We start from the raw sequence: 23,377 nt of genomic DNA, 5'->3' as shown, positions 1-23,377 counted from the left end.
CAGCACAGAAAAATTGTATTTTTCTCAGTGAGAAGGGCTACTGTAGATGAGATTCATGGAGATGCAAAGAGAAGGCAGCTGCTCTGAGAGCATGAGAGAGTCAACCATCACCTTCCTCTTTGCTATGTTCGTGACAGGGCATTTACCAAACCTGATATGCTATTAGATGTGCAGGGAAGGAGCTGGTGAGCTCCCCAGGGAGAGCCAAGCTGAGCTGCCTTAGCACACACCTCAAGCCAGGGATCGATGTTTACCTGTTGCTTGGGGAAGTGCCACCTGGGATGGCATTTACGTTAGCTGTGTGTTGCGTGAAGCCTCATGGGACTGAAACGAACTTGGAATCTTCTTTCTTTTGCAAGTCTATCCACAGGGAAGCCTGGGATGGCATTTGACACTGTGTCACTTTTCACATCTTTATCAAACTCTGGCCACATAGAGGCTCTGTAAGGAAACTAGATGCTGGGACAAGGAGTGGGTTGGAATCTGTCCGCTTGCCAGATACTCTGTGAGTAAGTACATTTCTTTCATCATAACCTTTTCCACCTTGCTGATTGAGAAACTGGATAATGGTGATACACAGATCCTTTTTCAGAAAATTCTGTGGACCTGTTGACTTGTTAAGAGCATCTGTGAAGCTAAATGAGATGTCGTGCTTTTAAAAGGCTGATGTTTAGTTGCACTGGTCCCTACACAAGTTCAGGGAAAAGGAATGGGCATAAAAATACGTCTGCCACCACCAAATAGCCTAAGGTACAGTACAGAAAGTTATACTTGGAACATATTATTATAGACATGTTGTCAGGGAGTATTCCTGTTGCGCGATGTTCTGAAAACATCTCTGTTTGCCTCAAGGGAATGCCCGTCTGCCCTTCTTAGGATCCATGGGAAAAAAACCCCTTGTGGTAAAGGCAAATGGAGAGTTTCCAATGTCTAATATCCATCCTGTTTTTGTTCCTAGTACAGCAGCTGAAGTGATTTGTTTGTGAGAATAGTACTGGTGGACAATGGAGAGGGAAGAAGGAGTTTCCAACTTCGAAGGTTCTATGATTACAGAAGAACTTAACTTTAAGGGCATTGTTATCATCCTGAAAGTTTCTGTTTTGCAATTAATACACTTTTCTGAAATGTTTACCATGTTTTATAGTTCATATGCAGTAGCTGCAATACTGCTTAAATCCCATCCCCAGTGCCTCTTTCCAAATACGCTGCCCATTCACCTGAGCATTATTCTTTCAAGGAACTGTCCACCCACAGAAACTAATGACACAGGATGCTTTCAGGAGGTATCCTGTGGAATAAGTCATATGTGCTGGTACTGCTCATGCACCAGTCATTCTTATTGAGTATTTCTTCACATACTCTCCGTGAATTATACAAATAAACCCTGAGCATACTGCGCTGGTGCCAGTATATGGGGGCTCTTCACCAGGTGTCAGTGGTCTTGAGGGTAAACCTGCAGGCATTAACGTATGAATGGTCAGGATTAAAGAGAGCAAGAGGCTCAGAAGTATCCAAGTTTTGGAATTTTGTCTTGGTAGTTTAATCCTTAGGGCCTCAGTTTTAAGACCTTCTTCATATCATGAAGAATTGGAAAACCTTTTTTATTGAATAAAACCTGAGATTATGAACTAATCATGTAAACTGAGGATCTGATGCCTTAAAAAGGGGGGGTGTCAGCCATTCCCAGAAGACACTATGTCTTAGTAGGCACAGCCTGCTACAAAAGATTTTTTTGCTTGAAAGGTTAGCTTGTGGGGGGGTTTTTTACCTTCATCTTTCATTTTTATTGACTTTTTTCTATAATATAAACTTCTCTTCTGCTGCTTCTTACAAATGTTAAGATACTTTCAAAAGTGTTCTTCTGTGTTTATGTTTCTGGAGAAGTGGTTAATCCTTTCTTCCATATTAATTCTTTCCCAGCACTTACCATTTTGAGTCAGATTGTCACAAGTAGAGTAAACGTCTGAATTTTTCTTTTGGTTTGCACTTTTACTTCAGTACTTCTTTATAGCATTAATTCGGTCATGTGGCTTAAGCCCTTTTGGAAAACATTCTTCCCACACAACCATGTTCTGTCTTTGCTCAAGCTATGCTTTCCTTGTCGGTGTACAGCTCTGTGCTGAGAAACTTTTTCAGTGTTGCTCACTCTGCTTTCTGTAAAGGCAAACCGTGTGGTGGCAAATGATATTAGCACCGTGTGCTTTACTTGCCCTTCCTTGCACGTCCAGTGCACGTTCTTACTACTGTGTTCATTATTCTACTCTTTAGATGCCAAGCACAGAAAACAGTGTGACCACATCACTGCTTTTGCGGTTGGAATTGCTTTGGTTCAGTTCATGCTGAGAAGAAGAGACAAGTTACCGAGCGGGTGCTGAGAGTTTAATGGAAGGGAATGCAAGCTGCCCTTTCAGAGCATTTAAGCTCCAGCCACAAACAGTGAGCATGTCTTGAGCCCTCATTCTTGCTCCAGAAGAAGAGAATCCATGATACAATTTGCCTTGTAGCACCACTCGCAGCAATGCCCATCTACCCTGCAGTAGGAGTAGTCACCATCACCAGCTGTGTCCTGGCACCGTGTGGTACAGACCTTGAGCTAACGTGCTGATTTGGTCCTGAAGGCAGCGTGGCCAGGTTAGCCAGCACTGGTCCCAGGGCACAGGCCTTTTCGATGGGGCTGAGGTGGCTGTACTGCCACTGGCTCCGGCGTGAGCACCGTGGGTGCTGTTGGATATCCCTGCACTGCGTTCCAGGACATGGCACAGACATGCCTTGTGTCTCCTTATCTGCAAAAATGCACTAGCGTGGCTGCCTTGCTGTGTAGGGTAGGTGTGTCTGTATGCTATTTTGCAGACAGATGCAACTTTATTCTGTGTTGTGAACTGGCCGGGCATCAGCCAGCTCCAAGCCAGGAGCAAGTTATTAGGTTGGATTTTGCACTGTGCTAACCACAGCTACATGACTCCTGGTTCATTGTTGGCATGGATTCATGCAGACTCAGAAACAAAGTGAGTTCTCACCTACCGACAAAATACCACGCAGACAAACCCAGACATCTATGGCATTTAAGGTCTGAAGAGAATGTTAGATCATTTTGTCTGACCTCCTGTTTAACAGAGGCCGTAACAGCTCACTTGCACCTGTAGTGAGCCCAGTGATTTTTGTTTCGCTGAAGTTATCTTCCAGAAAGACATTTGGTCATGATCTGAAGAGATAAACATCTGTTTTCCTTAGCAGCTTGCTCCTGTCATTATTCATTGTCACTGCTCATTCTTTTCCAAATTTCTAACTTGCCTGACTTCAGCTTGTTGTACTTTCCACTGCTACATTAAAGAGCCCTTTATTTCTTGGTTTGTATCACTGTTTTCTATATGGGGAGAGAACTTGTGACTGTCTCCTTTTGGGTAAACTGGTCGGGTGAAAGGCCCCTGAGAGTCCCACCTCAGGAGATGCTCTGCAATATCCTCTTTTAACAGGGAGGGGGCACCTGACCTGTCAGCAAGATGTGAGCTACAAAGGTCCATGGGTCTGGTGTCCCCTCGCAGGTCATTTTGATGATCCCTAGCAAATCAGTACATACAGAGGGTGAGACAGTCACCACCAACCTTTCATGGAGTGCAGTGCTGTTTATTTTAAGAGCAAAGCCTGCCAGAGAAAACAAGCTGTATACGATAAACCGTTTACACACGGTTGACCTAGCTGGCTAGCTCTAACACTGCAACCACTTATGGTGCTATTAGAGACAGATGTGAGCTCATCACTCGTTAATGCCATTTTATGTCTGCATACAGTTCCCTGGCCTTGGACTCATTTGAAAGCTCTCCCAATCCCTTATTCTTCTTACATTCAGTAAAGGTCTCCCCCAGGAAGGGCAGCAAATTCTGCAGCTTAGTTTACCTGACTGGAAGTTTACATTAATTATTCCTCTTTTTTTCCTGTGCAGCCTCAATTAAGCCAGTCTCTGTTTCTCTTGTACTTGGATAGAATGATAGATCTTACCAAAGATCTATTATATATTTTCATAAATGCAGAACAGGTGGGGCTTTCCAAGATCTCGCACCTGACAGACCCACACATACCACTACTATATGGACATGCAGCAGTCTGCATAGCCATTAATCACTGGTTTTTCTTATGTCCATAGATTATATTTACTCTTTATATCATTATTGGAGGCAAAAAAAAAAAGAATTGTAATGTTTCACTCTGGGTGGGGTTTTTTTTTTGTTTTTTCCCCCTTACTTTGTACCAATATATCTTGTTTTTATAAATATTTCAAACACTGTAAATCTAGAAGTCACAAAATAACTCATTCTGAGTTAGTTCAAACCTGAACTGCATCTTCCTATGTTTTTTCATGGTTGCACTTGGGTTTCTCCAAACTGGTCAGTCTGAGAGGTGTGGTCTATCCAGAAGCCCAGCCCACAACCAAGAACTGGTCCATTGGATGCTTGAAAACTAAAATTCCCCCAAGGCTACATAGTTCTGGAGAGCTGCTGGGAGAGGGCAGAACGCCCCCAGTGCAGCCATGCTGAAGTGGCCTGATGGATCTTTTAGATTGTTTATGAGCATGGGAAAATTTTGTCAAATCAGAAACGACAAAATTTCAGTAATACCCAAACTACATTTTCCATCAGAAATTCATTCTGAAAGAAATTTTCTAACCCCAACACACAACTTCATGACTATTTTAACTGTGATGCTTTTTCAGCCTCAGCTTTGGGGTTACGTGAAGTAGCTTGAGGTTTTATTTTGGTAGCATACTATGGAATTTCTTGGCAGCCTTTTATTGCTGCTTTAATTTACATAAACACTTTTTGCAGCACCTTACAGTTTCAAGGTAGTTCCTGAAGGTAACGGGGAAGTACAGAAAGGATGATGTTAAATAAGCCAGTCACAGTAAATCGCTTACCAGGTTTGACCTGGAATTTTGGATGGAGTTTGTTAAATCCCAAATTGGGGAAAAGACTGGGGAGTGTGAAATTTTTGCCTGAATTTAAGCTGCACTGGGAGGTTAATTTAGCTGCTTGTAAGCTTTTCTGGAGCTACTGTGAGAAAATTCAGCTATAAAGACAGGTTGGGAAACGGATAAGTCTTACACCTGCACAATGGTTCAGCCTTACCAGATCGGGCTCAGTGACACACACATGTCTGAAAAGAAGGGTTTCCTTCAATTGCAGAATAAAATACTGTGGCCTGTGCACTGTAGGAGGTCAAATGGCTATCAACAGGGATCCCCCAGCCTGAAGTCAGTCAGTCTGCAAGGTATTAGTGTTGCAGCCTAGCAGGTGAACATGCATAGGTACACTGGTCCAGGGTCACACACTCAGGGCTTGCATGGGTTGCATCTCACAGTATCCAATTCCCAGCCCTCTTGAGGATGCACCCAGAGCTGGGGTGCAGCTGTGCCATTACATTTGGATGAAGTGGCGGGTGGGTAGCTGAGGGCATTCATTAACCTAATTAATTTCCTCATGGACTCTGCATTAACCTTTGAATCCATTACCACTCTTGTTTGCTTTTCCTGTATGTTACAGACCAATCTTCCCTGCAGGCTTTGCCTATCAAGCTATTTTACAAACAAACAATACAGCTTCTCTCTGAAGAGAGATTTCTTCCCAGAGCTCTAGCAGCGAAGTCTAAACAAACAAGCAATTAAAACCACTTTTAATCTTTTTTTTTTTTAAAAAAAGGGCCTGTTCACATAGTTTTAAACTATTCCAGGTGTTGCTGTGGCTCAGTTACTGGCTGCCTCCTCGGATTTGACATTGAAAGTCAAACAAGGAGGTTTTCTCCCTGCTTACAGGAGAGATGAACATCATCTGTAGTTTCTTTCAGGCTTTCCTAAGTTATTAAAAAGGAGGCTGCTTCTATCTTGCTATCTTGTGCTCCTTCCAAATACGCCTTTCTATGGAGGTCCGCAAATCCCAGCAGATCCCGGGATTACGTTTTCCAGGATTCCTTCTAGATGAGATCGAGCAAAGCCATGCCCTGCCCACGCCGTGGTCCTCGCTCTGGGGCACTGCAGGCGCTCAGCAGCCTGGACACCTTCCCAAACCATGGGCTGCCACCCGAGACCGCTTCCTCTGCCTTGGTCCCACAGCTCCGCTTTGTTTAAGGCAACCTATGGGAGGGGATATTCTGGACTCTGGTAAATCCCTTTTCGGTTTTAAAATATCAGTCTACACTTGCACAGCCTCTGAACTGGAACAAGGAAGACTGACAGACTCTCTGCTTCCCTCTAGAAGGAGGATCAGAAATGTCAGAGGTGTCTTTCTATTTTTTTCTTCAGAGCAATGCAGAAGGAGGGGATAGAGCTGGAATATGCTGAGTTTTCATAGCGCTTTTATTCTAGTTTGCTCTTAACCAAAAATTTCTTCATTATCTAAAATCCCACCAGAACCACCAAAATTGTTATGTTGTTTGCGTGCCTTTCCCAGTGTTGCTTTTGGATTGCAGAGCGAACTGCAGCATAACAGATGTGTGCTCCTTCTGCGCGTTCATGGGTCTTTCTTTATTTGAAAGTTCCTGGTCTGACCTTTTAAAATCTAGGGCCTTTCAGAGAAGATGGAATTAGAGCCCTTAGTTTCCAAAATCTCTTTCGCACACAGAAATCTGGGTACACACACCCATACTGATTACATTTTGTTTATTAAAGGATTTGGGGTTTACAAAATGTTTCTTAATGCATTTTAAAGAGAAAATTAAATATAGTATATGGTGTCATAGGAGTTATTAAATGTCTTCTTTAGTAGAACTTAGTGATTACTGGAAATATGACTGGCAAATATAAAATGTGTTTGAACTTGAGAACATGGGCCTCTGGCAGACGAGAACATTGGCTATTTGGGCCTCAGCTTCCACATAGTGTGAGTCAAGCGAAACTTGGCACTGGTTGTACTGTTTAGTCTTCAAACATATTTTATAAGCCTTCCTTTCTCTCAGTGAGATTAGATCAGCCAGTAAGATGATGCTCTGATCAATGTGGTCTTGTGTTTGTTGTTGCAGCAGTCTGTGGAAGATAAGTTTGGAAATAATAATAAATTATACTCTGAAAGGAAAAAATTGATTTAAAATTTGTCAAGTTTGCCTCCATAGACATGTAGTTCATGACAGTTCTCAAGATTAAGGGCAGAGGATAGCCATAGAAGTAATTTTTAAAAAGTCCACCCGCTGTTAACTAAATTTTGGTTTCTCATCCCTCCCAGATGCAATCATCTAACAAAATCAATAGCATAACTAATGAAAGTGAAAGGTGTAGCCAAAGTTCGAATCACAATACTCCAGTCCTTCCAGATTACTAGGAGAAGGAGAGCTGGCTGGGTCTTTGGGTGGAAGATGGGATGATAATAAGAAAAAGATAACTATAAATTAAATATGAAGAAATACATAGTTCACAGGAGTTGGAGCGCTGGGCAGGTTTCTACACTGAGTTTCTGAAAGGCTGGGCTCATGTCCCGGAGAGCAGAGGAGCAATGGCGGTGTTAGGCTCTCCTGAGGCCTTCCGGCATCTTTTCTGTACCATATGCTGAAAAGACTTGTGCAGTGATTTGTGTTCCCTAAATTAGTGATTTACACGGGCTGCCTACTGGGCTGAGTGTGGTGTGTAGTTGCAGTTGTGCTGTGAGAGGTACCTCTACTTCAGTATACATTATGCTTAAGGGTAGCCGTATAGTTGCCCTCATGGAACTTGTGCTAGAGGGATCTTTTCTCCAGCTGCTTCTAGTGCCCCTTGTTACTGCTTAGTTCCTTTTCATTTAGTATAAAAGCAGAAAAATAGAAGTAGGGACATGTTCTATATTGTCTTCCTTTTAGTGACATTAAGAAAGCTTCATTAATTCTCTTGGATTGTTCTGGAAATAAAGTTCAAGTTAGTTCTTTCACTCAGAGGGGCCAAATGTATGTAACTCAAAATGCTAGATGATGGACATAACAAGGAAAAGCTTACAAAATGTGCACAGATTGGCGCTTGTCCTTGAAAGATATTTAATTAATATTGTATCTTTATCTTTCCCATGCTCTGCCATGTCAACGTACTCTGCCAACCCTGCAAAACATATTACTATTTAATTTCATCATTTGCTGTAGCTTCCTTTTTTGATATGTGCAATGAAATCTTACCGCTTTGACATCAATACAAGTCAGGCCATTCCTTTCAGTGCAATGAATTATCCAGTGGTTTGCTTTTTAAGAAGCATGTTCACAGATTTAAAAATACATATAATTAAACTTTTCTTAGCAAAATTTTAAAATGTTTTTCTCAAGTTGTATTGAATTGCTCTTTGATACTTGCTTGCCTTATTAAGCTCTTTCCTCATCATATGTCATTTTATGTGCTGTGGAGATACAGTGTGAATTTCTTTGCGGCAGTAAACAAAATTGCAGAAACCTGCTTTCAGTCAGCGGGCTTAAAAAACTAAGTATTGCAGTCTGAATTGCCAGATACCCCCAAAACGGTGTATTTCATCTTAGCAAATGGCTTGAACACACACGTGCCAAAAACCATTGATCTCTGCAGTATGTTTTCAGAAAGGTGACAGAACTGAAGGGATAGGCAGTGCACATACACAGCTGAAACTGGATGTAGGTAGTGAGCATGTGTGCACTGTGCATTCCTCTAGGGCAGGTGCCAGAGCCCTTCAGAGGATGGGGTCTGTACGGTTAATCCTGATTCTGTTACGTGTTGTCTCCTCGCTTAGTCACTGACTCTGTCCCTTCATTCACTTAACCTCAGTCAAGTTTTAGTTGGTAAACACATGGAACACCTTATGGAGACGGACTAGTGAGGAAAGCAGTACCTTTTATTTTTTATTGAGACTGTACTTACTTTTTAAGGATAGTTACTGGATTTATCTGAAAAGAAGTATATGTAAGTGGGCTATAATTTTTAACACGTGTGCGTAAGTTCTTGTGACTTCATTCCTTGCGACTTCATTCCTTGCTCCAGCAGAAAGATGAAAAGATAAACCATGACAGAGAAAACTTGTGGGTTTATACTAATGTAACTTCTAATTTTGGATAACAGACTGAAATAAAATAATTAGAAACATATGCATAAATGGCTTAGGATCTCACTGATGTTTCTTCTTGATATTACAAATTTGACAGAAAAGGAAAGGACTTCAGCTGTTGAAATGCTGAGAAGATTTGCACCTATAATCTCACCGAAATATTGTCTGTGTACCAGAAAGAGGCAATGGCAGTTTTTTGTTATGTCACTTCCTCTCTGATGATATATGGGCTATTATGATTCCTCAAGACTAACAAATAATTACAATTTAAGAAGTAGTTGCAAAATTGCCACGCCTCCTGGTACCAGCTGTGACACTGGGTAGAGTTTTCTGGTGAGTGCAGTGTTTGAACAGCAGTTCTAACAGCTGGATAGATGCAGTATTACATGGGTCAGCAGAAGGCCAAAAGGAGGTTACAGATTATGAAATACAGGGTTTATGATACTGAAGTAATGGAAATGAGTTCCTTACCTGCTTTCTCCTCAGGCAAACTCTCTTTACTTTCAGGAAGCCACATTGACGTTTGCCTGAGAGAACACTGAGTAAAAATAAAAGACAGTAAAGGGTGCCTGGATTTGGTCAATTGTGTATGTAAAATTACATCCTGTTGTGTGGACCAGCTGAGAGGAGGTAAATGGCCCTGTGGGAGGGACTGGATCTCCTTAAGCAGGCGAAGTTAGGTTGACAGTAGATGTAAAAATCGGTTGAAAATGGGGCCAGACCATTTGTCATTGAAAAGGAGACCACAGGATTAATGCCTTGCCCCATCTCTGTTGTGGTGTTTGCTTATATGAGGAAATCATCATCTTAAAAAAGCTTCTTTTCACACCTGCTTCAGCAGTCCTTAAAAGAGCAGCCAGAGATCCTTGTGCCACCTCATGCCTTTTCTTCAACATGCAGGAATTAATTGGCTTAGCATTTTCTAAAATAGGTCCCTTCCTCTTTTTTGCATTGTTCTATCCAGGAACCCAGTGGGATCCAGCAAGTGTCTGGAGCTGAAGTGCCATTAAGACTTGGGTGGATCTTCCACTCTCTACTGACTTTCTGGTCTCTGGTTTGTCTGCGGTGGAGCTGTAAAACTGAGCCACAGAAGGGTAGGAGGGAAGAAAGGGAATGTCTGTTCAGAATCTTACTGTTTTTCTTTTTATCTATACTTTTCCCTGCTTTTGAAAGCTCATTAAAAAGCCACTCTAAAACCAGAAACCTGCATGTGTCATGGGGCACCCAACGGTTCTTCCTAGATTTCCCCCAGAAGTTTTATATTCCTCCAGCAGTTTTTCTGACCAGTACTTACAGACCTGTACATCGTGCATCTCCATGCCTGACCAGTGGCTCTGAAGGGTTCTGCTCCGCTGTCTGCACTTGGGCCATGCTGGAGAGCCCTGGTTGCAGGTAGGTGCTGATACACCAGGTGCAGCAGAAAGACAGGACACAACCACAAACCTTGTCTGTGGCTCCTTCAGCTGGGTGCATCACTTCTGCTTGCCCCCGATGAATCAGAAAAAACTGATACATGAGCAGTTCTCTGGAGGAAAAGAAAATAAATGAGTTGGGGAGGAGAGCGTAGGAAGCCACAGGCAAGGGGAGGGAGGAGGAGAGGGCTGTGAAATGGCAGGGAAGGGAAAGCTGGAGCTTGGGGTATGGCAGGGGAGGGCTGAGCAGAGGGCATGTGTCCAGCCCAGCAGAGGTGAAGGAGATCGGTGATGTGGAGGAGCCATTGGCCTAAGAGTGTGGCAGGAAGGTCCTGAAGTTGGATGTAATGGGAGGATGGCACATAAAGGACTTATGGGGTAAACCAGTACATATGACATACTGGTCTGGAGAAGAAGCCTGTGCTTATGTTTGTCTGACATAATGTCCCAAAGCTGAAGGGAGAGCAAGATGATGGTAGGCTTATGTATGCGCTGAAGAAACAAAACTGGAATTATTTTTCACAGCACAAATCATGAATTTTGTCAAGAATTACTCTTACAAATTGAAATTTGTAGATGATATCAATTTGTGCCTCGGTTTATTGCTTGATGATTCAGTGAGACATTTTGGATGCTGTTGCCAATAGCAAACTGTAGCTGCAACAAAAATCAGATCCTTCTGGCCTTCTAGTAGCTTTTTGGTACAGCCTTCCCTCAAGGACTGGCTTGCTTTGCTTTGAGCATGTCAGAAGTAGCAGAGGTCAGTCAGGAACTGGAACCACTTGCTAGGCTGGATCATAAATGCTGTCCAAAAAAATTTCCTGGTTGAGAAAGTGGTGCTCTTTCCTCTGGTGGAAAAAGCCCACTAGTATCTCCCATATAAAGTGTGTATTTAAAGCATAAAAAAAATGGAGAAGTAGAGGAAGGAGGGAAGGGAAAGACAAAAAGAGGAAGGGTGATGAGAGGGAGGGACGGAAGGAAGAATGGATGGATGGATGGATGGATGGATGGATGGATGGATGGATGGATGGATGGATGGATGGATGGATGGGTGGATGGAAGAAAATGAAACTGCTTGCCATTTTTATTGCTGTTGAGTAGGTGGGCTAGTGACAGACGCTTCCTCAGGTATACCCTCCACTGAGGACAGCAACATCATTTTTTCAGTTTCTGTCTTCTCGCTGTCTTTGCTTTCCTTGTGGCTTTTTTCATCCTTTGCATTCTTTTCAGCAATTTAGGGTTTTTGTACCTTGCCATGCAGACTGTAAAAATTACTTTTCCAGCCCCAATCATAATAGCAAAAGGGAGACAGAATCTCTCTGGCATACTAACCTCAAGATACTGATTATTTTAATACAACTTCTAGCAAAATTATATGAAGCAGAACTGTTTTATTGGAAGGGGAGGTGCTTTTTGATTTTTGTTTCTTCATTGGTCCAAACAACAGCACCATGTATATGGGTCTATCTGTTTCTTTTTTCTACAGATTATTACTATAGAGATTCTATGTTAGGCATAACATAAAAAGTACAAACAAGTGGTTACCATGACATTATTATAGATATATGCTGAGCCACATAGTTGTGTTTGCTTTTCGTTCTCTTTAGTAATTTATAAGCTGAATGTTTTCCTAGCTTAAGTAGTGGAATTCAGTTTTAGTGATCATCACTTCTAGTAATTGCCTGGCTGCAGCAGAGATCAAATAATTATGTTCCTGAAACAAGTCTTTGTTTAGTCTTCATTTGTGCTTCCTTCTCTGTAGCTCCACTATGGAGACAGGATGGAGGGCAGCCTCTGTTTCCATTTTGCTTGCTCACCCCTCACCAGCAGGTCGTGTGGATGTGTCTCTGACATGGGCGGTTTGGTTCACAGCCTTGCATTAGCACTGGCCCTTTCACCTCATCCCAGTGAGTTTTTTCTCCCTGCTGCAGCACAGACACTGCTCTTCGTTGGGGAATGTGCTGCACCATGGAGCAATCGGGAAATAAACTTTCCCCCTCATCACCCAGCTCTTTCAGCTGGCCTTAATGATTTTTTTAATATTTTTTTTTTTCAGCTGTGGGGAAAAACATTTTCACAGCTTTGAAAAGGGTTCATTCAGCCTTTCTGTAATAGTTCAAGTGGTTGGTTTTCTGCTGGCTTCTGAAATACATTACAAATCACAATCTGGAAAAAGTTCTAACACGGTTCCAAGTCTTGCTGCTGAATTTGGATACATTGCCGGGTCTTACTCTGTAGCTCATCCTTAACAACTGACAAAATATTTACTCGGCACAGTGCAGAAACAGCGAACTTTCTCCAAAATATTATAGAGTTGGAGTCAGAACACAGACAATGAGGCAAAAAATTGGACCTGCCCACCAAGCCATTAGTTGAATAATTTTCCAGAATGTCATGAGAAAGAGCTTCATCGAATCGCTATGCTGCATAGCTGCTTCTTATGATACGGGAGTGGAGAGGGCAGCCAGGTCCTCGGTAGTGAGGACAACATATTGCAGATACTGAAGACTTAAGGGTATATTTGCACAGGCAGTTCCAGCAGGGAACATTTTTTGCCATTTATTAAACAGCTACTTCATAAAAAGGTGCTTTCCCTAAACTGATCTCCTGTGTTCAAAATGAACAGTAAAATCTTTAACCTGAGCTGGATTGGAGCATTGTTTCCTTTTTGGTAATTTCTCAGTGTTAGTTTTCCCCTGGGGAAAGGATTATTAAACTATTAGAACCAGATTGGAGTTGGTGGTGTGGTGTACTGTTCATCTCTTAATCTAAATCCACTACGTGGATTTAGTAGTATTTGACCCCTCTTTTTGAGAAATCGTGGAGGGAAAAAAATGTAGTAAATTGTCTTCAGCGCAGAAAAGCCCATAGTGACAAAACTGTTAAGCCTAATAATAGTTTTCTTCTGCTTTTATGTTGTCTTCATGTGATCATTTGCAGAAGAGCCTCCTTGGTAATCATACTCGGTTGTCTTTTTGACAGCAGTACGTTGCTGGGTTTAGACCAAATTGTACAGCATATCTCCTGAAAGAAGATCACACCTCACCACATACTTAAATGCAGTACACTGCAGTCAATATTTCTGGCAGATTCCTTGTTTTCAGTGTAACCCCCCCCCCCCAAAAAAAAAAAAAAAAAAAAAAAATCAGGAATAATGAGGCATAATAATTCAGCCCTTCTGAAACTGAGCAGAACTGGTTTTATAAGGCAAGAGGGTTTAGACAATCTTAGTTGCAACCACATTTATATCCATTGATGTCATGTCACTGTTTTTCCCATCTTGTTAAAATAGTAAGAAATATACTGTCCCAACTCTCTAAGAAACAGCATGGCACAGCTGCTCTAGCTACAGAGATTTGGAGAGAGGGGATACAAACGAGGATTTTTTTTTTTTTTAAATAATCATTTATACATTTGTCTTTGCTAATAGTAGTCACATGAATTGGCATTTTGGATCACTTACCTGCATACTTCTCTGTTGTCATCTTTTGTGAGCCCTGAAGAAAACAGTCTTTGACAGGTCCTCACCGATCCAGATCAAAGGTGTTTGTAAGGCTAGGAACAACCTGCCACTTCCATAGGCAGTGAAAAAGCAAAGAGCACTGTCATACACTTGTTTAGAAAACCTGTGAAGAGTGCTCAGTTTTTGTTCATGCTGAGCCTTTGAAAAACAGACGTGGATGTCCTGCAGCTGACTTTCTCTCGGAACTCAAAACGTTCAAATCAATTGTGTAGTGGTTTGCAGCCGCCTGCTTTTTCTGAGATATTGGGTAACCTAAAGAAAATAGGGCTTTTCAGGGTTGTTATTTTAAATGTTCTATTTATGTTAGAGAAAACATGACAGTCCAAGTTAATTATTGATTCAGTTGCTGACAAACTGGAAGCATGAACAAAAAAAGGACTATAAAGTAACCCTTGGAAGGATTTTGTCAATTTTAAATCCTCCAGGGATACAGCTGAATTGCTATTATTTTTATATAAAACAAATGGGAAAAAATCTTTGCTGCAGTTTAATATAGTATTTCATTGGTAAATAAGAACAACATACCCACAAATCAACTAACATTTCCTCAAAAGCCCAGTTGAGATGAAATAATGAAGTAACTATCCAAATTGCTATTATCCCAGAAACCAAACTACCCATATTCAGGGAGCACGGAATCAGATAAAGCTGAAACAACTGAACCATTCAAGTTATGTCAACCATGTTATTACTGCTTTTGTTTTGGCATTCTGTTTTATCAAAGGTTGAGATTTTCAGAGAACTGTGTGAAAAGGTTTCCCCACATCTTTTTTTCTTAATATTAATGGAAGATTTGTGGCCAGGCCTCTGCCAGCTCTTACAATACAAGAGAATAAAAACAACAGAGAATAAAAACAACAGAAAATAAAAGTTTGGTTTTTTTAAGGAAAATACATGGAATTTTGCCGGGGGGGGGGGGGGGCATAAAAAGGTATTTAAATATTTGGCCAATCTCTTTTTATCCAAGCTTCAAAAATATTTTCTGATGTGATAGAGAAATGCTGGCCAGTTATAGAAGCACATGATTTCCTTCCCGTTGTGTGTGAAAACAAAAACACACAGAGAAACAACCGAAACCCAACAAGAACAAAAAGGAAAACCTTTGTGTATTCAGTTTCTCTTGGTAATTAATAAAAAGCTCACATTTCAAGTTCTTCCTCAAACAAACTGCATTAGTGGATTTTGAAAACGTGTAAGAATCTGGAAAAGAGAAATAAATCAGTATTTGGCATTCTACAAGGAAAGATCAGGTTATGCCAGTTCTACCTTCAAAGAAAGAAACCCACCTAGATGTCTATACAGTGCTTTCAGGCAGTTACCTTTATAATGTCGTATTCCACCAGTGCTAGTTAAGGGCAGTTACATGGGTGCAGGACATCCAGGTGGGTAAGTACCGGGCGATGGGGCAGGGGGAGGGAAACTGTAGCTCACCGTTTTCATTGCTGTGCTGTGTCCTGTATTTGGGAATGGGGTGTGCGGAAACAGGACATGAAGAGTGTAAAATCAGTGCTTCTTTGCCTTTTTTCCTGGACAGTTTGAAGAAAACGCTGTTACTTTGTGTATTTTCCTTTATTTCCCTTGTTCTTTCCTCACTGCCCCAAGCTAATTCTTGTTGAGAAAAGAGGGGGAAGAGAGTGTCAGTTGCATCCTGTGGTTTGATCTCGTGTTTTCAGCTGTATTGGCCAGACAGTGGGAGAAGCTGAACATGGGCAAGGCTGTTGAAGCGTTCCTCCTGCAGCAAGCAAGCAAACACCTGGTGGCAGAGGGTAACAAAGGCCTTCTCTCCCACTACAGCCACCATTTGCCAGCCCCTTGCATCCGTTCATGTGCGAGACTGATTCGGAGGAAATGTGGCGTTATCTGTGGTAGCTAACATACGTGAGAGCTGGCTCTCTTTGAAACTGTTGGTGCTTTGGCAGTGCCGGTGTAGGTTGCCCTATGTCATTCCTTTCTGTACTGAAGTGGATGCAGTTGTACTTACAAAAGCGTTTGTGTCATTGTAGCGTATTTTGGTCAAGGAACTTCCTGCCAACGTAAACCGCTTGTGCAGAGTTAGGGTTTAGCAGAGCATCTGTGTAGATGCATCTCTCAGTCTACGTCATGTTTTGGGAGGCTGACACCAGTGGCTGTAGTTATGACCAGGCAGTGCAGAGGTGAAGGGTTTGTGTGTTTGCACACTAGCTCTTGGCTCTGCGTGGGTGCTGACTGGAGCTTGAGCATGGCAGAGACTCGAGCCCTTATTGTCACCTTTAAATTCAGTACAGCGGTCTTGCTCTCACCTTCAGTATAGCTGCTTGGCCATGCCATGGGAAGCCTTGAAACACATCTCTCAGCCTGATGAAAGAAGGTCAGGCATCATAATGTTTCAATCCAGTATTTCTGTTTTCCTCTCCTACGTAGGTCTTGCCCTCACCTTATGTTCCTACTTTGTAGTGAGGGTGGGGGTATAGCAGCTGCATTCGTTGGTGGATAACTGTGATCTGAAAGAAACTAATACCCATACTCCAAGATAGAAATTATTACCTCAACCCCATTTCTAGTGCTTGAAGTGCTCAAAGACCACTTTGTCCTGCTTATGGGGTGAATTCTCTACTTTATATTGTGGAAGTGAGACTGCTTCTGGTATACATATTTTATTTTATAATGTGTTTGACAATCATATTATTGTATGTCAATTGCTGGCACAATCTAATAAATTCCGCTTAAAGACTCAGACATAAATATAATTGTCCATAATGAAAGTATGCGCCTTTTGATTAACAAGTACAGCACTTTAATTCAGAAGTTTTGCACTTCAGACATTATATCTATTGCAATTAGAATTCTTTTGGAATCTCTGCTTGAAAAGCAGTATGAAGCATAATCTTAGGAAAAAAAGCATCAGTGACCAGTGAGAGAGCACATGAAGTCAGAAACTACTGCTATTTGGTCTGAGAAATTGGCCAGTTGTGCTTTACTTCAATTATGCCCATCTATCAGTTGCATTTTTCAGAATTTTTAAAAGTGGTAGAACTATGGGGTAACTTCCTCTATTTACATTTATACTGTCACAGTATCTGTTACCAGTTCTGTGCATATATGTAGCAACAGATTGCTTTGTTTGGGGGGAATAAAATTCCTGCAAGACACTACATTCTCTTTTTACCATGGTCTTAACTGGCTGGTAATGTCCTTCCAGTAACAAAGTAATCAGAAATCATCTTAAGCAAGCTTGTTCTGACTTTTGTTTCCCTCTTCTGTCTGGAAGCTATACTTGAACATCCTTTAACTATCATGTTAGTTTACATGAGCTAAATTTGACGTGGCATGTAGCACTGTCCTCCTTAACTGTGTGTCATCTGTTGTTCCAGTTAGCATCAAGGTCCTTTAAAGGTATTCTTTGTCTGCCCCAACGTTTCATGTTGAGTTATTTTATGCATACTAATAGACAATAATTTTCTGGTACAGACAAGGCTGGCTTCAGCATTTTTTTTTTATATATCAATATAACATTTCAGAGAAAAGAATCCTGTCTTGACCCAGATGTCTCTAACCTTTGCAAACAATAACTTCGTACATCTATTACACTTCGTACTTACTTTGGAAGCCATCTTACTTTTGCTGTGCTGGATAGCTGATCTGACACATCCACTTCTCAGTTTTACCAAAAAAACCCCCATCATTCCCTCCCTGGCCATGGCTTATCTTGCAACATTACCTTAATTACTGCGTGGAAGTTGGTTATGTTCATCTCAGCCCATAGTTTCCTATGCTTGTTTCATAATTAGGTATTTTTTAGGGTACAGAGAATACTGGCACCTCGGGTGATACAACTTCAACCAAACAACCCTACCTGTGTACAGATCATGTCAGTTTGTTCTTCTAGCAATGGTTCTGTACATACCTGGGAGTTTTGCTTCCAAACTTCAGAGGATTTCTTTCTTTCCCACCTTTTTGTTTTGGTTTCGTTCGAATTTTAAACTGGGGCCAATAATGTGTAGCTAAGTACTGTAAAATGGAATAACAAGTCCCTGAAGTTAACACTGTTGGTGAAGAAAACAGCTATAGTAAGCATGCTGAAAAAATAACCCTAGAGGAGAAGAGTGGAGGTGTGATGGACAAGATGGTGAAAAATCCCAGTGCCCTTAGTGGCTAGTTGCAAGGCAGCCTCTGGTGGATCGTTCCCATTTGAAAGCCCTGTTTCTTCTTGTGAGGTGCAGAGGACAGATGCTGTGTGATGTTCTTAGACTGAACATTGGGTACCAAGAGATGGGTAAAGTAACAGCATTGGTTTTGACCTGCTCATGAGCCTCAGAGACAGGTGGCGTTGTCAGTATCCTATATAAATCTTCTTCCACCCTTAAACTTCATCAACGCCGGTAACAGGAAACTGGCAAAGAGGGACAAAAAGGTGACTGCTGTGACATAGGCTCTCTTTAAGGTTGACTCCATGATGTTTGTGCAGTTTCTGCTGGCTGTAAGCTAAAATATAGATGCAATAATAAACATCCCTTTTCAGCATTAGCAACCTATGCTGTAAATTCTTATCTTAAAAACGTAAGAATGATGTATGGGTGGCAGAGAACCTCACCCTTCCTGCTTATACTTTGCTTGCAGGAAGTTCCCCCCAAACATGTAGGCAACTTCTCAGGTTCCTCGGAGGCAAGAGGAAAAAATATTCAGACAGTATGCTGAGCTAAGGTCACGTAAGAAGAACCTTTTTTACTGTAAAGGTGACTAAACACTAGATCAGGTTGCCTGGAGAGGCTGTGGAATCTCCATCTTTACTGATATTCAGAATGCAATTGGACACTGCCCTGTGCACCCTGCTCTGGTTAAACCTTGTCTGAGCAGTGAGTTTGGACTAGATGGCATCCAGAGGTCCCTTCCTAGATCAGATTGTCTGATTTCAAAGTCACCTTTTCAAAAATGGGTGGGTCTTAGGCTCATAAGTACCTCCATCACGTGGAAGTGGAATGTGGGCTCTGAGTACAGAGATAGCTTTGGAAAAGTCTATCCTATGCTGAGTGACTTAGGAAATGGATCTTACAGGAGACCATAGAACACAGCAGCAGCTAACATCAGTCCTGATTCAAGGCGGCCTTTGCTTGACTGCATATGACCTAAAAGGCTGTCATTTGGCTTTTTGCTTTTTTCCAGTACATGGAGAAGTAGAAAAGTGCTGAGTATCAGCCATTGATGCACGCCCGGGAAAGCAGGAAGCCAAAGTGTGCTGTTGCTAACCTAAGGTTATTTGAGCAGAGGTTCTGCAGCATAGCAGGGTGAGTTGCAGAGGTATGTCTAGCAGAGGTGTCAGGCGGGAGAAGTCCATTGTAAGCACATGGGAAACTTACTAGTAATTTGTGAGCGGGCAGTGCAAAAGCTTTAGCAGATGTAGTAGCAGCATGCATTGCTAGCCCTGTGTGCCCTTGGAAAACTGTAAAATACTTCTCCATTGTTTCGGCATCTCTAGTAGGCAGATGATGAAATGTCACTATTCTTCAAGCACAACATGCAGAGCCATCATTGTAACGGCTGCTCTGGAGAGGTTTACAGCCTTCAGAGGCTATTGCAACACAGATAGGGAAAGGTTATCTTCATATCTCCTCTTTTGTGTCTGCTGACAGGGAGTTGCTTCTCACTGGCTACACGAGAGAGATTTATGGTCTTTTCAAGAGTGTGCGATGTAACCTGCCTACCTCATGTTGTCAATTTTTAGTAGGTGTTCGGAGTTGCAGTTCAAGCTGTGACTGACTGAACTGTACCAATAAGAGATTACTTGCATAAAAAGGAGAGATGTGACATTGCTTTTAGAAATTGCAAGAGTTTAGTTTGGAATGCTTTCACCTGCTTTAGCTGGGGAGTTGGAAGAAGGCTGAGGTTCATACTGTGCCTGTAACTGCTGTAGATTACAAGAATTAATTTTGTGATGCACTTGAAAATGTGGCTCTGTCTGTCTTTGGGTATTCCTACAGTTAAAAGCCTTCTCAAAGATTAGGAGGGGTTTGGTCATGGGTCTCAGGTGGAAGAGAAGGGATACAGTGGAGGCCAAAGAGAGGTGTGATTTTCCCACAAATATTGTTTCACAAGCGTGATTAAAGGCCAGTGCCAGGAAGGGATAAAGAGAAGAACATGTACTGAAGGGATATAGTAATTAGAAGGGAATGCTGTCTTGGTGTGGAGTTATTCAGCAAAACCAGACTGGTTATTGAAAGAAAATGCTTCAAAACTTAAGACTTGCAGAGGTAGGTGGGTAGTTTATTAACATTTAGATAGAAGAGGCAGGCAGGAAGACTGTTTTAAAAAGTCTAAATTTTTTTGCATTTTTGCTTTTTCCTCACCAGTTAGTTCTTTCCACTGAAAAGAACAGTACTCTTAGATTGAAGATGCTGCTGTCAGCATAATCATCAGCTCTTCGGAGTAAGAGCTGCAGGGGGACATATTGAATAACCACATGACTAAACCCTAGCCAACCCTCCCCCCCCAAAAAAAAAAAATATCTGAAAAATACATGGCCTTGAACAAGCTGAAAAGGTAAAAGCACAATACCTAAACCCAGATAAAGAGATGACAGCTAGCACTAGGTAGTGGCTTGACCAAGGTGGGACAAGGGCTTATAAAAACCAAAAGAGGTGGCATGAGACATTGTAAAACCAAATGATAGGTGAGTATGGCTGGAGTAAAAAAGCACTGGTTTTTTTCCAAATGTACCAGAAATTTGGAGCCCCAGACAGAGTAAGAGTCTGGATCTTGATGAGAATGTGGACAGGATGGATTAATAGAGACAAGTCTTTATTAAAATGAGCAAATATCTGCTTCCCCAAAATTGCTGCACCAGCAAGTGAGCCAAGGACATGGTTTAGAACACAGCGAGGGCACCAGGACCTGCTTCTTGCACATGCCCCCATGTGCTCAGGGAAAAGAAGGAACCTCCAGGCCCTTGCCGGGGTGAGAAGGAGTAGCACAATTTGGGGCGTATGTTTCCCCCAAAGTACAAGTCTCACCTGAGCTACAGATAAGCTGCTCTTGGCTGCAGATACAGAACCTGGATTCCCACACTTCCTCATCACCTCAAGAGCAGCTCAGGCAAACTTGCATTCTCTGGCATGAAGAGGAGAGGCTGTGTTGTGTTCTGCCTCAAACCCATCCTCTTGCAGGCAGGTGTGTTGGCATTTTTTTCACCAATATAAACAGCTTGAGGAAATAAGGTTTCTGACAGCCCACGGAAGCCATTGCAGACCTCAAGTGAATCAAGCCAGGTAATCAAACTAATACTGAGGCATCAGAAAGATGAATCACTATTATTTATATTATGTGGCAGCTAGAGTCCTCCACCCCCTCATGCTTGGCACTGTACAAAACACATAGTAGAGGATGATCCTTGCCCTGAATTCTTGCTGTCTAATGAGAGTTTGGACTGCTATAACTTGTAGAAGTGGGAGCAGGGCTGAATTTTACTAGCTGAAATCAGTAGTGCACGTTCACTTCTGGAATTACTTTGCTGTTTGCAGGTCCACAGAATGTTACAGTAATTGCTTACATGGCCAAGCTATTGCGTGTGGTCTTTTGACAAGCACAGCATAACAGCATCTATTCACACTTCAGCATATTAGAGCCAAAATTCTTGTTGACCTGATCTGCTTGTCCTGTTGTGTGTTCCCACAGAATCTGATTAACCTGCCTGTTTGGTGACTTAATTTCTCCTCCTTTTTCATTCTTAAAGACTGGTCAAGATTTTAGTACTGATGTGAAATATTTGGGGTTTACAATGATTGTGACCTGGTACTTCACAAAGGTAATGATGTTACAAATAATGAATCACTAGGCTGCAGGTTAATACCACTGAGATGACCACAGTGCAACCAAATGTTCTACTTACTGTATGTACAGAGCCATTTTTATAAATGCTCTTTCTAAAAAAAAATTAACAAAATAAAAATCATCCCAAACATGGCTTGCTCATACTTGCAAGGTAGGTTTTTCCTTACTTGTTTTCAATCATGCTGAAACATGCTCAAATGATCAGTGATCTCTTCCAACTTTTAAAGCCAAGCATTAACTAGCTGTCTGTTTCAGGAACAGATAGTGATTCAGATTCAGGATGACTGTGATCATGCACACCTCCAAAGCTGCTAATAGACTTTTGTATAGCTCTGTTTCATGTAGGGTGTCATGTCAACAGTTTTCTGTTCTGCATTCTGGTAAGGACAAGTTTCCTGTGTATCTCCATTCCTCCATCCTGTTGTTGGCTCTTGCAGTGTCCTTCCCCTCTGTTCTCATTTCTTCCTTCCCACACACCTCCCTTCTCCCAAGTTCACAGCATGATTCCAACCTAAATCCTAGCCCAGAGCTCATGTGCAAGAGGATGCCCATAGGATCTCTGGATGCAGTTTGCAACCATGGGAGGTTGCAGTGACCGTGGTCTAGCTTGACAGAAAGAGTAAAGCTTCCCACTCAGTATTTCTGCCTAGGAGCCAGCAAAAAGTGCGAAGCAACTTCATGGCTACCATGGGAAGAAGATCTCTGACATATGGTCATAACCCTAAAGGAGGCTAAAGGTGTTGACACAACGTCAGGAGTGCTTCCTGCAGTGTATTCAGATGCCAAATGATTCTTTCCCAGCCAATCCAGGAAATGTAATGGGCAGCCTTAACCTTGCCCACCCTTCCCTTTCTGTTTCCGCTGCTTACACAATTCAGATTTAAATAGAGTCATAGAATGTTTTGCATTGGAAGGGACCTTGAAGATCATCTAGTCCAACCCCCTGCCATGGGCAAAGACACCTTCCACTAGACCAGGTTGCTCAAAGCCCCATCCAGCCTGGCCTTGGACACTTCCAGGGATGGGGCATCCACAGCTTCTCTGGGCAAACCTTTCCAGTGCCTCACCACCCTCACAGTGAACAAGAGGCACAGAGTGCGTCTCAGCAACCGGTTAAAAATGGAATTCCTCTTGCAATTATTTTTTTCCTCCCCACCACCAGCTCCACAGTGCTCACGCAGACACCTCTGTGCTGTTCTGTGCCTCTGCCCCAGTCTGCCAGGCCACAGCCTCTGCTCTGCATTAGCAACCTTGCTTGAGCTTGGCATGCGCTGTACCTAACACTTGGCAGTGTTTATTAGTGTTGCCTTTATGATCAGTCTGTGTGAGAGCCTAGCAAAGAGGAAGATGGTCACCCGCTTATGTTGATAGCTCTCTGGTGGCAAACTTTCTCACCCTGCTGTCCCAGCTCTTCTCAGCCAGTTGCACCATATTTAGGGCAAATCTGAAGCTCAGCCAAGCTGATAGTCAAAAGTTCCCCTCGGTATAGCCTCCAACAGCAGGAGGCTGCCGATGGTGTTGTCATTCTCATGCCTACTGCTCAGGTTTTTATTTTTCGCCCTAACACGTGGGATATGCTAAACACGAGACGAGGGAATGGGTGGTTCTTAGATATGCATCATGAAATATGGTAC

At 42.2% G+C, this 23,377-nt stretch overlaps 1 protein-coding gene and 1 long non-coding RNA gene across 4 annotated transcripts in view; one reads left to right on the top strand and one right to left on the bottom strand.

The window, feature by feature from the left end:
• The window catches only part of AIG1 (androgen induced 1), a 127,478-nt gene that overhangs the window by 62,782 nt on the left and 41,319 nt on the right, over positions 1 to 23,377 (top strand). Inside the window, exon 4 of one of the 3 annotated variants that reach the window (XM_040599548.1) lies at positions 9,973 to 10,102. The exons of the other annotated variants lie outside the window; for them this stretch is intronic. Coding sequence (XP_040455482.1) covers positions 9,973 to 10,102 — 130 coding nt within the window. The remainder of the gene's footprint in view (positions 1 to 9,972; positions 10,103 to 23,377) is intronic. 3 annotated transcript variants of the gene reach the window in all.
• LOC121090794 lies at positions 1,786 to 14,793 on the bottom strand. Its single transcript, XR_005828725.1, has 3 exons — positions 13,884 to 14,793; positions 10,307 to 10,533; positions 1,786 to 7,009 (listed from the first exon to the last, which is right to left on the bottom strand). It is a non-coding gene; the product is annotated as an uncharacterized LOC121090794 (long non-coding RNA).

The sequence above is a fragment of the Falco naumanni genome, chromosome 6, assembly GCF_017639655.2.
Source record: "Falco naumanni isolate bFalNau1 chromosome 6, bFalNau1.pat, whole genome shotgun sequence".
NCBI classification, from domain to species: Eukaryota; Metazoa; Chordata; class Aves; order Falconiformes; family Falconidae; genus Falco; species Falco naumanni.
Note: the sequence above shows the minus strand (reverse complement) of the source record. Positions and strands in the feature narration are given on the sequence as shown.